Here is a 14,169-nt window from a genome sequence, read left to right as displayed (position 1 = left end):
CCATGCTGTTGCTATGCTGTGACATCATGCAAATTCCCTCTATATGCAAAGCACATCTAGAACATCGAAATTGTGTTACTCAAACCCTTGTGCAGCCAAAAACAAAACAAAATAAGGAAAACAGGCACACACACAATAAAGGACAGCAGAGGAGAGAAGGAGAGAGTTCAGCCTCTTACATGAAGCTGACAAGACTCACTAAGTGCTTGGTTGATCCTGGTCCATTTTCCTTAATGAGCTGTCTCATTCACTGACAGCAGAAGGGGCTGCTCCCCAATATTGTTGCATAATGCTTTTGTACATTTTGTGGTTATTGGTGTATTTTTGAGCAACAACAGTAAAGTTAGATTTGTGTTGGAGTTATGTTCCAAAAGCCAGCTCTGACGTGACTTGGCTGGCTTATTGTTTCACTCACTGTGTGACTCATGAGTGTGAATTAGATCAATAAGCTGGATTGCAAGAACTTGAGATCTCTTTCTCTCATTTTTTCCGTCTTCTTGTATTTTCTCACGATGTGCCTCTTCTTCTGTCACTCAAACAGCTTGCGGATTTGTACGGACATTCTGCTGTCTTTTGTTTGGGGATTTGGGGAACGCTGTGTTCATGGGCAGGAATAAAGTCTGACCCACAACAACTCAGCCGCGCAGCGATCTGCACTTCATCTCCAAACTGATTATCTCTGTACCTTTGTACTTTCCGGCCTTCAGCACGCACACACGTAATAACAAACTGGTTTGATGTTGCTAGGGAACAAGTCTATTTTTTACAGGCGATTTTGCCCGAAATTATTTGCTGAGATGAGTTTAAATGTTGCCTTTCATAATCTCCAACTATGAAGTAAACAAATGCAAGATGTCATCAAATCGCTTATTTAGTGTTTAAATAAATGAATTGAGGGAGAGTGGAGGTGACGTGAAGGCCTCGTGACAACCTTCTATTTAAACATCCTATAATCAGTGATTGTAACAATCAAGGTAGTTAATCTCTTTTTAAGTTGACAATTAACATAGCAGTATCATAGTAGAGAAATTGTGTATCGACATATTCATATGTAACGGTCCAAAAGGGACAAAGTAAAGCTGAAATAATGTATGTGCCTAGATCAGGGATCTCCAACCAGTCGGGAGCTGCCAGTGGCGTGAGAGCTACTGGTTGGAGATTCCTAATCTGGCACATACATTATTTCTAAATTTTCTTACACACTTTACAGGTCACATTTTAGAGACACTTTAATGTTCTCCCCCGTGTCCACGTAGGTTTCTCCCTCGAGTCTGTGTAGATCCCCCACAACTAAAAATTTGTAAAACAGGTTTCCCTCTGGGGCCAGGACTCCCCTGGAAATGAGACGCTTAATCACAGTGAGACTTTAGAAACAAAGGTTAAAAACAACAACAACAACAACAACAAACAAACAAACAATCAGAATCTGCATTTACGTAGGTAAATAAAGTCAAGGATAAGGAGGGAATACGCTGTGCCTGAAACAAGTCTCAAATCTAAATGAGACAAAGCCTTTTCTGTAGCAGCGCCCACACTGTGGAACGGCCTCCCTGTGTCTGTCAGGTCAGTCTTTTAGCACAAGACTGAAAACCTACCTCTTTCGCCAGACCTTCAAAAACTAGTGAGGCACAATGTCTTGGTTTAACTATTGTGTAAGTGTGAAGTGTAAATGTGTGCGTCTTACCGTTTGCTGTTGTAATTAGCATCTCCGGAAAGGTCAACAGTACTTGTTTTTAAACGTGCTATATAAATAAACTTGAATTTAATTGTATTAATGTTCTTCAATTATGTTTAAATACCATCTTGGCTATACTTCTCCAAGGTGAAATCCTCCCCTCTTAAAAATCCTTGACATATTTGTTTTTTGTGACAAAAGTAGCTCGTCAGGAAAAAAAGGCTGGAGACACCTGGTCGAGATGATGTCCAAGACACTGCTGATAGTATTTCAGAGGTTATATAATGTAGTTATACAAAGTGCCAGCAGAGGGTGCTAAACCTGCTCCTACTTCTGTGGTGAAAGGGGAAGCGTTTGAAATATAGAGGTAAAATGTTCTGTGCATGAAAAATGTCATGTTTTTATTCTCATATATTTATGAAAAACATTGAAAGAACATACTCTCATTTAATCATTTAATCCATTAAAACCTATGAAAATGTAGTGTTAGTAGAACAAACCGACACATCATACGTTGGAGTAATTAGATTATTAGTACTTGCTAGCTCTCTTTAACTGTGCAGCCGTACTGTATTTAATTAAAGTAGGGTGTGCTGCCTGAGAATGACAGAAGTGGAATGGGCAGATCTCATTAAAAGCGTCTCTGTGCTGTCATCATGGGGACTGTGCTCGAAGGTCTCTGGGAACAGAAATGGCATTTATGTGTGATGATGAGGTCAAGGGTCAGAATGTCAAGAATCATGGCTAAGAGGAGTGTCTCTTTCGTTAAAAAAATGTTTCCTTCTGTGTTCACATCATTTACTTTGACATTTGGATTCACTCGAGGGGCCGTTTCTAGCCGTACACATGGAGGGCCCAAAGCGGGATCCCAAAATTGAGAATCTGTAATTAATTGATTGTTTTTATATTATTTCTTGTTCTTCCTGAAGTTAAATAGATTGTGAATCATTCATATAGTCAGACTCTCCAAACAGGATAGAGACACGACGAAATCTAGAAATGGTCCAGTTCACCAAAGCATGCTTTTAATGTCTTTGGCGTTCTTTTATAAGAGCCCAACTAAAGCATTGTTTCTCTAGTTATGCAACAAATTCCACCTGATTTTTATATAAAACCATGTTATTGTTTGCCTTCTCTCCCCGAAGGTCTGCACAGTAACATCTACAAACATGCACAATAATTGGTTTTAGGATCCTATTTTTGTTTTTGTCCTATTAGGCTTGTCCTTGTTCCAGAAACCCTTTAATCATGGTTTAGTCCCATCTTCACCTGATTTTACCTAATGCAGATCTGGGTTAGTTTTGTTCTGGTGGTACTGAAAGAGCTCACTTTCCCAAGGTGTAATAAGTCTGAGAAACGACTGTCCTAGATAAAAGCGTTGATTATTTATGGTGATTATTTATAGCAAAGCTTGTTTTGGTTCATTTCCATAAATTCGGAGAGAAACACACTAAAGGCTATATCTGAATATGCATCATCCTTTCTAATCATTGTATGCAAATGAGAGTGTGTAATTCCGCTCTTAATTAAAAGTCATGACTTAAACGACGCGCCGGAGTCACATCAATTAATGAGGAGAGCCCGTCCAGAAACAAAGGCGCGAAATCGGCTACAGTTTATCCAAGATGGCGACTCTGCTATAGAACAAATGACTTTCTGATTCTCATATAGGCAGGTCATGTGCGGATGTTTCCAGTATAATCATCGGACTGCATTAAGAAGCTGACCCCCCGGTGGGCGCACGCTGCCCCTGCTCCGAGACCCCGGCGCAGGTTGAAGACTGCGGACGTGGCAGCCTAAATCCACTCGGCCTCATTTGCAAATTCTCAATTAGAGGCAAAGTGCAGGTGGGTCAGCGGCAGTCACAACGAATAACAAAGATCAACAGGCAAGCGTCTAATGGGAATGCCACGGTGAGCGTCACAACCACGGCTACAGCGCGGCGGGAACTCTGCGAGGCGCCGGGGGGGTTCGGAAATAGAGGAGGAAAAAAAAAAAGGTGCTACTCTGGTGTTAATGAAGCGAATGCAAAGGGTGTTTGATTAGAAAGTAACCGGTTTCATTATGACTTCTGACAGATTGAGCGATTAACGCATCAGGCATTCATTGTGAAATCTGTTCGTGACATGGACATACAGTATCTGTATCTGTTTACATTTACATAAGTTTCTGTATGGGCTTTACATGTGGTAGAATTGACATAAAGCTATCTGTGCAAAACCAAAGCAAAAAAGATATAAAGGCTGGTGGTCACAGCATGAACTTAATCTATGTGGATTTAAAAACCTTCATCACAAATCTACCTGCAAATGCAATACTTTAATTCCAAAATAATACTGCCTAAAGATCTACAGCGAGGGGCTTGACTGGCGTGCGCATAAACAAAGTGAAGCAAGACTGAACTCGTGGCACAACACTTTTGACTCCGAAACTCTGATCGCATCTGAGGTTATCTATGTTAAAAATAGCTGGCACCGTCATTGAGAGTATATGTTTGCATCAGCAGCCGTGTTTAGGTTGCTATAGAAACCACAGGTTCCTACAATTACTTTTAGCTTTAGATGAGGCTTCAAAATAATACATGGATAGAAAAAAAAAAGAAATTAGAAGCCAATTTAACCCACAGTACCTCACTTGTTGCTACCTTACAGGAGCAGAAAAGGGAGGAGAAAGGTTTTCACAAATAGAAAATCAAGAACAGCCCCATTAACTGTGTAGACATATTATGCAACCCCTTCTGAAAAGAGCAGTACATTGTTATTTTAAGTTATGTTGATGGCCCCTAGTTTAAAAGGGTTGGGGTTCAAAATTCAGTACTATATGAAGCAGCAAGTAAAGAATGTTTTGTAAATAGTGAGGGTGTCTTATATTGCCTTTTGGGCTTGTTTATTTAGAAGTAAACCGAAACAAATGAATTGATGACTCATATAATTTCACGCACTTGCAATTCAATGATTACTTCCTTAGCTTTGTTGATCGTCAGCTAGATACAAGAAAGTAGCATTTGAACTGTAATGACAATTACACTGCATACATGGGGCAGCATAATACTTCCCCAAATTATCGTTCAGCTAACACAACGTTGATGTTCCAAGTAAATAGAGTTCAGTATCATCTTTTTCCCTTAACAGAGCTTAACAGAAAAAAAAATGTACAAAAGAAAAACAACCCCTTTAAATGTGAAGCTTAATAAAATTCAAATTATCCTTGTTTTGTCCGTGGTTAGTCTTACTGACATATTGACAGCTTGTTAATAAATATTCTTGTTTTATTTTTTTGTCCAAATCTTCAATTGCAATTATATTGTAATATTTAACACGATAGTCAATATGAAATATTTTTCTCATAATGTAAAGGGGCATGTGTGGTAAAGGGGCAGGACATACCCGTGTGGTAAAGGGGCGGGACATACCTGTGTGGTAAAGGGGCAGGACATACCTGTGTGGTAAAGGGGCAGGACATACCTGTGTGGTAAAGGGGCAGGACATACAGTGGGGGAAAAAAAGTATTTGGCCAAAATCCAATAGAATGTCTATGTGAAACTGACCAAATACTTTTTTTCCCCACTGTATGTGTGTGGTAAAGGGACGGGGCATACCAGCGTGGTAAAGGGGCGGGACATACCTGTGTGGAAAGGGGCGGGACACACCTGCATGTTAAAGGGGCAGACATACCTGCGTGGTAAAAGGGCGGGACATACCTGCATGTTAAAGGGGCGGACATACCTGCGTGGTAAAAGGGCGGGACATACCTGCATGTTAAAGGGACGGACATACCTGCGTGGTAAAAGGGCGGGACATACCTGCATGTTAAAGTGGCGGACATACCTGTGTGGTAAGGGGCGGGACATACCTGGTTGGTAAAGGAGTGGAAACATACCTGCGTGGTAGAGGCTCGGGGTGGTGTGTGTGCGGGCTGCTGGGGGTGGGTGGGTCCCGTCGGCTCCTGAGGGATTGGCTCCTCTGCACCTGTCGCAGCACACTGCTCTTCAGGTCCAGCAGCGTCGTCATGGTGTTGGCCTGTAAAACAGCCACGTGGTCAAAGTAAGGGTCCATTTTCAAAGTAAATATTGATTATACTAATAACATGGTTGTGTTCTCAAGCCAATTATCCAATCCTAACCCTAACATGAGTGCTGCTGCATCTAACAAGTTCAAGAGAGACTGATCGAGTAACACAACCACCAATCTGCAGCTGAAAAGTAGAAACAGGTAAAATTCCAAACAAGCATCCAGCTTTGTACTTTCTGTAATCCTTATCTTTGGTGTATAGCATTTAAAAAGCCACACAATGTCATAATCAATGTGTAGTACTTTGTTCTACTGTTTTTGGATAGTAGCGTGCAAATGAATGACTTCAATCCTGACAGAGGTGAGCTGGACTGTCTGAGGGTAGCCGCGGGATCATATTTATGAAGGCGGGGAATACATTAAATTTGAGGGACTCTTTTGGAATAATCAGCCGCATAATGATCCCCCCTGACTCTTAACATAATTACAGTCTTCCTCCACTGAAGAAGGTGTGTGCTATTTCTGTCTGACTCACTATTTATCCCCAGACTTCATGTTTGGCCACTGGGGTCGAACCAGCTTTTATTTCTGGAAGAGCTATAAAATATGTAATTGGGGCAGAACAGAGTGACAAAGCCAGGTCTAATACAAAATCGTCTTGAACAATAGCACAAAGTTGACATTGTGATATTGGTAATTTCAGTAAACAAAACTGCTTATAGACGTTCAGTTGTGGTTACAGCATTTTTAGTCCATTTAAAAACTATTAAGTCCAAGTTTAGGGACCTGGGTTAGAGTTGAACCAGTCCAGAACCTGATGTTGCTCATATGTATTTTGCTTTGCTGCTGATCGAGATGCTGATCAGTCCTTAGGCTTGGTATATGTCAGGTTTATACCATGTGTCATGAATGTGTCCTATCAACTGAAAAATAAGACCTCAACTCTATTGAAATAATGAAAAGCAGCAATATACATGCATTATCTAATATTATACAGCTATCACAAATTCTTTAGAAAGGTATACGTACAAACATAGGAGTTCTGCAAAGCACCGGTCTCTCAAACCTCAAAGGATGGGCACTGTGTTGCTATAGCAATTCACACAGACAGACAAGTCACAAGTGATGTCTTTTTTTCCAGTGAGTGACCACTCCAGAGTGTACAGTCTCTTCAAAGTATTAGGGAAAATGAGCTGATTTAAAAGTGTGCCGCAGCAGCCCTTGGGAGGACAGTCTCGGAGTCATTAGAAACAGACAACTTTTAGAAGAAGGCTTTAATGGGTGTCAAAGTTTAAGATCGGTTTGGTCTCTGTGTTGTCCATGACCACCCTACTTACTGGATGTAATTGCTCCATGTACGCAGGTTTTTGTAAGACAAATGTAAGAATAGGGGCATACAAGTTCAAATGATAATAATATACACATCTGTTCCAAAGTTTGGGGTCACCTAAGCCAGTTCTAAAGCTTCTCTAATCAGCACGACAGTTTTCAGCAGTGCTAGCATAACTACACACAGGTTTTCTAATCATCAATTACCCTTTAACACCATATACATGATAATGGTAACACTTTCTTTTACACTACCTTGATACATTGTACCTAACTGAATTTAGTACATAGTTATCTGCTTTGTAACAACCTGTAATAACTTGTACCTATGTAGTAGGTACAAGTTATTACAAATACACAATGGAATAATGTGTATTTGTAGTTTGAAGGCACATTATTTACGCAATAAGACATAAGACCCTTGGGGTTAGGGCTTTAGGTGAGGGTTAGTGTTAGTGTCTTCTGTCTTTTTTCATTATGTACCTCCAAACTACAAATACATATTATTCCACTGTGTATGTGACCCATAGGCACAAGTTATTACACATTGTTGCATAGCACATTGCATTGTATTAAATTTGGTAGGTACAATGTGCCCCTGGTAGGGTCTCCCATGGCAAACAGGTCCTGGGTGACGGGTCAGACAAAGAGTGGTTCAGAAGCCCCTTATGAGAGACAGGCCCGGTTAGAATCGTGAGGCCGACCTTCCGTGGACCCACCACCTGCAGGAGGAGCCATGAAGGGCTGGTGCAATGTGATTTGGGCAGCTCCAACAGCTGCCCCCGCGACCCGGAAATGGACAAGTGGAAGAAAATGTGGTTGGAATGTATGGATGTATGGATGTATGGATGTATGGATGTATGGATGTATGGATGGATGGATGGATGGATGGATGGATGGATGGATGGGGGTACAATGTATCAGGGGTAGTATAAAATAAAGTCTTACCCAATGTACCATTAGAACACTGCAGCAATGGTTGCTAGAAATGCGCCTCTGCCCACCTATGTAGGTATTCCGTTAAAAATCACCCTTTTCCAGCTAGAATAGGCATTCAGAACATTAACATTAACAATTAACAATGTCCATACTGTATTTCTGATTAATTTTATGTTATCCTCATTAAAAAACAGCAGTGCTTTTCATTTAAAAATAAGGACATTTTAAGTGACCCCAAATTTTGGAACGGTAGTGTATATTTCTTTTATTTATTGGTTTATTTAGCTGGGACAGTGTATGTTAATGAACACACACCACACCAGTTTGTATTCATGGGCTAATTTGCATCTGTTGTCCCACACTCGCACACTCAAACACACTCATTCATTCTGGCCTATTGTGCATGTTTTTGGTGGTAGGGGAAACCGGAGTACCTGGAGGAAACCTACACAGACACAGGGAGAACATGCAAACTCCACACAGAAAGGCTTCGTGCTGCCCTCAACTCAATATTATTAATTCAGCATTTTTAATTCAAAGTGATAGATAAAGATACTAACATTTCAAACTCGACTGAAAGACTTATGGTCACACTTTACGTCCATCATGGCTCAAATCCATCAAAACCCGAACAGGAAAAAGCATAAGAAAAAAACAACACCAAAACCACTAAACCCAAAATGAAAGTTTAACAAATATATATATATAATTCCATATGTGCTAGATGTCCGCACTCCTCACATATGTGCAATAGGTCTACCTTTATGAAGAGTTGATCCCTGTAATCTGAACAGAAGGTTGGAGGCCTATAAATACACACAGTTCAATATCAAAGTCGGAAACAATCCTCAATGGAACATGATGCATATTGGCTGCAACCTTTTTCAGGAGGGCTTTCTATTTGGAGTAAAATGGGAATTAATTTAATGGCAAGCCAAAAAAGGTTATAAACAAGCTTTCAGGAGAAAAGAGATGCAGGACATAGTGGCTGTATATCATGAGAATATAAATGTCTGAATAACCATTTTCATTACATACACACAGTAGAGTGGAAAAATGAAAAGAGTTTTTGAAAGATACTTTTTTTTCTTGTCAAAGCTGTGCAAATGTTACACTTTTGTTTACAGCCCACAGGATTTACTTGGGCTCAAAGATAGAGGAAAAACACCACAATTACTGTTATAAGCAATAAACATATTTTCAGGCGTCTATTGTTAAAGTATGTGGAGCGCTTGGAGCTAAATGAATTGTTTTTGGCATTTTGGCTTTTTAGACGCAAAGGGGGCTCATGAAACAATCGGGAAGTTAGAAATGTGCCGATAGTGCGTGAGCCGCCATGTAGGGTTGCAAAATAGCAGAACAATAAAAAAGAAAGCCATCTGCTAACATGGACTTGGCCAGTGCGTTTGTTTTATTAGCCCCCCCACACAGCTTAAAATCAGGGCTGCTTGACTCCATAACAAGAAAGAGAGAAAGGGGGAAAATAAGTCTGTAGCGATTACAATCTATCACAAGTGACCTGATGACAAGTGATGCAAAGGGTAATTTACTGCAAGCATTATCAAAGAAGCATTGTATCTAATTGGCTTGCTCATAGACGTGTTCTTGTACTGACTCTAATGTAGCTATGGCAAAAAAAAAAACGTTCACTTCCCTCTCGCCACATTTACAACATTATTCCGTGCTTTTTCAATCCGTGATTGACAGCAGAGGGAGAACAAGTCACGATCCCTGCAGACATGAAAGGGGGCTTTCTCAAGTCTTCTGTTTCAGTGGTGACATTCAAAAAAAGGGAAGAAAAAACTTGCCATCACAGGGGAAAGCATGGAGTATGAAAATGTAACAGCTTGTTGTTTTTGGGTTGATCTATAGTGGAGAAGTACGTTCACTTTTTCCCTAAAGCACTTTGAATCAGAACATGATAGATCAGGGGTGTCGAACTCGTTTGGGTCGAGGGCCGAAATTCAGCCCCTATGGCGGATCGCAGGCCACATATGATATATAATAACACTGTAAAGGACAGCTTACACTTATTACGCCTTATCAACCATGTGTCACATGTTTGTGAAAGTGATGCATGAAGTCATTATTCATTCAAGTTAGTATTTTAGTCACAGCCGACCTGGGACAGACTGACCATTTACCACGTGGCTATAATATGCTGTTTATATCTTGATCTCTTATTATGTCAATGCCCTCTGCTGGACACGTGTGGAATTCTTTCCTGTTTTTAATTTAAGTTGCCCCTAGTGGCAGGAGTGAACATTCTGGCTATTCCTTTAAAAATCCATGACTCTGCACAGGAATGGGCTAGAGACACACTTTTTTTTGACATGCTCAGGAATTCATGCTCCTCAAAGGGCCACATTAAATCATCTCAGGCCCTGACCTTGACACATGTGCAATAGATGATGTGTGACAAGTAAGAAGAATGGACACTTGGGTTCCTTTTCAATCAATGACATCCCCTTTTTTTGTGTACGTGACTATACAGAATGGTGTTGGTGGTAGGTTTAGTTAAAAAGCAACCCATTTTTCATAAAACATTTTTATTTATAGGAATTTGTATGTTCATGTAACACTTTCCCTTAGTCAAAACAATCCTGAAGTCTTACTTCACTTCAAGCTTTTTATTTAAAGCAGTACTAAGTAACTCTTCCCCCTAGAGGCCATAAGCGCAACTGCAGGTGTCGTAGCAAGTTACGATTTTTTAACTTATTAATTGTCTTGGGGAGTAAATACTACGCTGACAGGAAAGGCGAAGGGAGAGAGGGATATTGTGCATCCACTTATACAATGGAAATATTTTTTTTCACTCAAACTTGGCTGTAAATACTGTTTAAAGTGACGTTAGCCCGCAGTTAGCTTTGCCCGTTAGCATATTAGCTTCTTCTTCATGATTCCATTAGTGTGTATTGCTTTCTCCGGACCGATGGCAGTCAAGTTGCAAACATGGTTTTCTGTCCAGAGACCCTCCAATCATCCCATAAACACTTGTATTACCCCCACAGGGACTACAAAAAGGATTTATTAAGGTAAACACGTTACATAGTACTGCTTTAAATATGTATGTGATATTTATCTTTGTATCATATGTTTCAATGTTTGACTAGTTTTTCTCAGAAATGCAACACAAGTTTACCTACGGGTACAAATAAAGCAACTCCCTCCTTACACTGCACATACATATAATATCTGAGCTGATTTACCCAAAAAAGTGTTGTCCACTTTAAAGCTTTCCAATAATGGACACAAACTGTTCTCATATGGGCAGCTAACAAACTTACTGACCCAAGTACAAAATGCCAATAGTATTGAATTGAAAGCTCTGCTCTTGGGCAAAGGGGAAGCTTTACTTTATTGCAGCAACAATAGGCCAGTCGTGGGATCATCCATTCGACCATAATAAGAACCATTCACTCCTGCACTCATTCACTTTTGAGGCAATTTACATTCCACTCTTACACAGATTGGATGGTGGGATGAAGCCACTTTTTCTTCTTATCTGAAGTGGAGGATTTTTTCGCACTTTAGCCCTGGAGCACTATGAACTTGTCATTGTCGTTCGTGGCAGGAAAGAAGAATGGACACTTGAGTCTAATAGAGTAAAGAGCAGGTAACAGATGTCCGCTGCTCGATCGATGCCCCGTTGTCCCAGATTCTCAGCCAGAGATGTCGCAAGTACCATCAAAGCCGATATTTTTCCGTTAAAAATCCACACAATTGATACAACTGATGTGTGTCAAAGTAAAAGCAGCAAAGTCTGAAGGTTAATATGTGGTCATTATTGTCACATTTTACACATTTCTTCTCAATGGCAGGATCCTAAATGCCTTTGCCCCAAGCCACCAACTGGTTCAGCAAAAACCTTGAACACAATTCATGGTTTTCACAGTCTCTCTTTTCACTCTTTTGAACACAGTTGCACATTCACAAAGACCATGCAAAACACATCTTTGTTTGCCATTTCATGTGAAAACGCTTTGAATGTGTTTTGCTGAGCAGGGTGCTATATCTGCTCAGTGTGTGTAGAGCTCAGTGGTAAAGATCTACTCAAGAAAACAGTGTTTAGGCCATGTTATCAAGAGAGAAAAAGTGCATTAAGCAAAAACTTGGTAAAGAAGGTTAGAGCAGTACTAAGTAACTTGTTTACCTTAATAAATCCTATAGTCCCTCTGGGGGTAATACAAGTGTTGATGGGATGATTGGGGGGTCTTTCATCTCCCCCTGGTGTCTCTGGCCAGAAAACAACAATTGCAAGTTTCCTGCCTCCGGGTCAGAGACGCATTACATACTAATAGCATCACGTAGAAGAAGCTAACATGCTAACAGGCAAAGCGAGTTACTTAGTACTGCTTTAAGACTTTAGACTATGGTCTAACTAAAGGTTTAATGTGATAAAAAAAACATTAATCAAAATGAATCACACTTTACTTTAGGGGCACAGACACTTTTTCACTTTCCTTTTTCCTGCAAGATGTTGCTTAGGGACAGAAAGCCAAAACAAAGCCAAAAACAACATTAAAAGATCATTCTCCCAAACAAAGTGTTTGGAATAGGCTTCACATCTCAAAATCCACTCAAAATAAGTTAAAATGTAGAAAAATACAAAGAAGCATCTAAAACATACCTCTAAAAAATAAACCGCAGGTGCACACTGTCGTGTCCTTGGGCAAGACACTTCACCCACCTTGCCTCTAGTGTCTGTGTACATTGGTGTGTGAATGAGAGAGTGAATGGTTGAGTTGATCCTTGATGTAAAGCACTTTGAGTGCAATTACAAAGGCCATGATTAACTTGATTAAAGATTATAATCGAGTCCCACCACTACTTTAGACTTGCTCCAATTATGTTTTACTTCACGCTTCCTTTCAAAACTGTTTTGTGTGTAATATCCACTTCATCTGAATGGAGTGGATATTACACACAAAACAGAGTGAGTGAATTTCTCCTTTGTGAGATCAATAAAGGTTTATCTTATCTTATCTTATCTTATCTTATCTTATCTTATCTTATCTTATCTTATCTTATCTTATCTTATTTTATCTTATCTTATCTTATCTTATCTTATCTTATCTTATCTCACCAAAATACAGCAATAAAGCAAGATCCATTTTTCCACAAAATGATGTACAATTATCTCATGTCTCTTATAACGCAACACATGGATCTATACCAACATAGGCAAGATGTGTTGCCCATTGACACAACAATTCAACGAATCGATAACATGATCGAAAAAAACAGTCTTTATTAGGTCTTTAACAATTCAGTGTTTTTCACCCTGATTATGTCACTTTCAAAAGAAACAAATTCTTTGTACATGGTACAAGGCTCGAGGCTTTGCACTAATAAAAATAATTTTAGGAAGCGCATATTTTTGCAACTATTGTTCTCTAAAACATTGTCTGGTCTAAAAAGTAGTAACATAAGCTCAGAATCTCTTTCCACCAGCACAAAGAGCTAATTGTCTTTCATTATGAACACTTATTGACAGTGACTATTGTGTCTTTTGTTGGTGAAAAGTCTGCGCTCAGCCCCATCACACAATAGTTACTTTTTTTTTTTCTCCCGTAGACTAGTCACTGTTTGAAAAGACTGTCTGACGGCTGGCAAAGAAAACTTGTCTGTCAATCAGCGGCTAATGCTCCTCTCGTAACAATCTCTTATCGGCGAAGAAAGAGAAAGAAAAAAAAAATCAACACTAAACCAGGTGCTCAAAGTATTTTCCGCTTTATGGTTTGCGGCTTCACTTAGTATGACTAGCTGTCAGTCAAATCATCAATATTAAGGTGATAGTAAGTGTGTAGTTTAAATGGCACAGTTCGCAATATCCCTCTGCTAAGGCTGCACAATAATTAGCAGTCCAAAACAAAAACAAAAGATACAAAACACTGCATAACATTTTTCTGGGATGTACCATGTTTAATCTCTTCTCCCCCACCTTAACCGAGCACATTGAGACAATGTTTGGCAATACCCAAATATAAAAGCTTATTGGAAAAAAAGGTCAAAGTGTTGGAAAAGTGACAAAAAACTAAATCATGGCCTTAAACAACATCAAAAGACCAAAAATAACACCTTAGGAGGACTTCGATGCCCGCACAGTAGAGTGAAGATTTTACTGTGTGAATGTTGAAGTGCTTTTGTTGAATTTAAAAAGGGAAAACGTGGAAGAGCTGCGTCGCTTCTAACTTCACCCCCATTTGGCCCCAG

The 14,169-nt window shown here is 39.8% G+C and overlaps 1 protein-coding gene across 1 annotated transcript in view; it reads right to left on the bottom strand.

Moving 5' to 3' along the window:
- baiap3 (BAI1 associated protein 3) overlaps positions 1-14,169 on the bottom strand; it is a 57,280-nt gene that overhangs the window by 32,464 nt on the left and 10,647 nt on the right. The window contains exon 2 of the mRNA XM_079564369.1: positions 5,555-5,694. Within this exon, the coding sequence (XP_079420495.1) occupies positions 5,555-5,685 (131 nt within the window). The 5' untranslated portion in view covers positions 5,686-5,694. The remainder of the gene's footprint in view (positions 1-5,554; positions 5,695-14,169) is intronic.

Source organism: Gobius niger, assembly GCF_951799975.1.
Source record: "Gobius niger genome assembly, chromosome: 10".
Lineage (NCBI taxonomy): Eukaryota > Metazoa > Chordata > Actinopteri > Gobiiformes > Gobiidae > Gobius > Gobius niger.
This window is presented reverse-complemented; position numbering and strand designations above follow the sequence as displayed.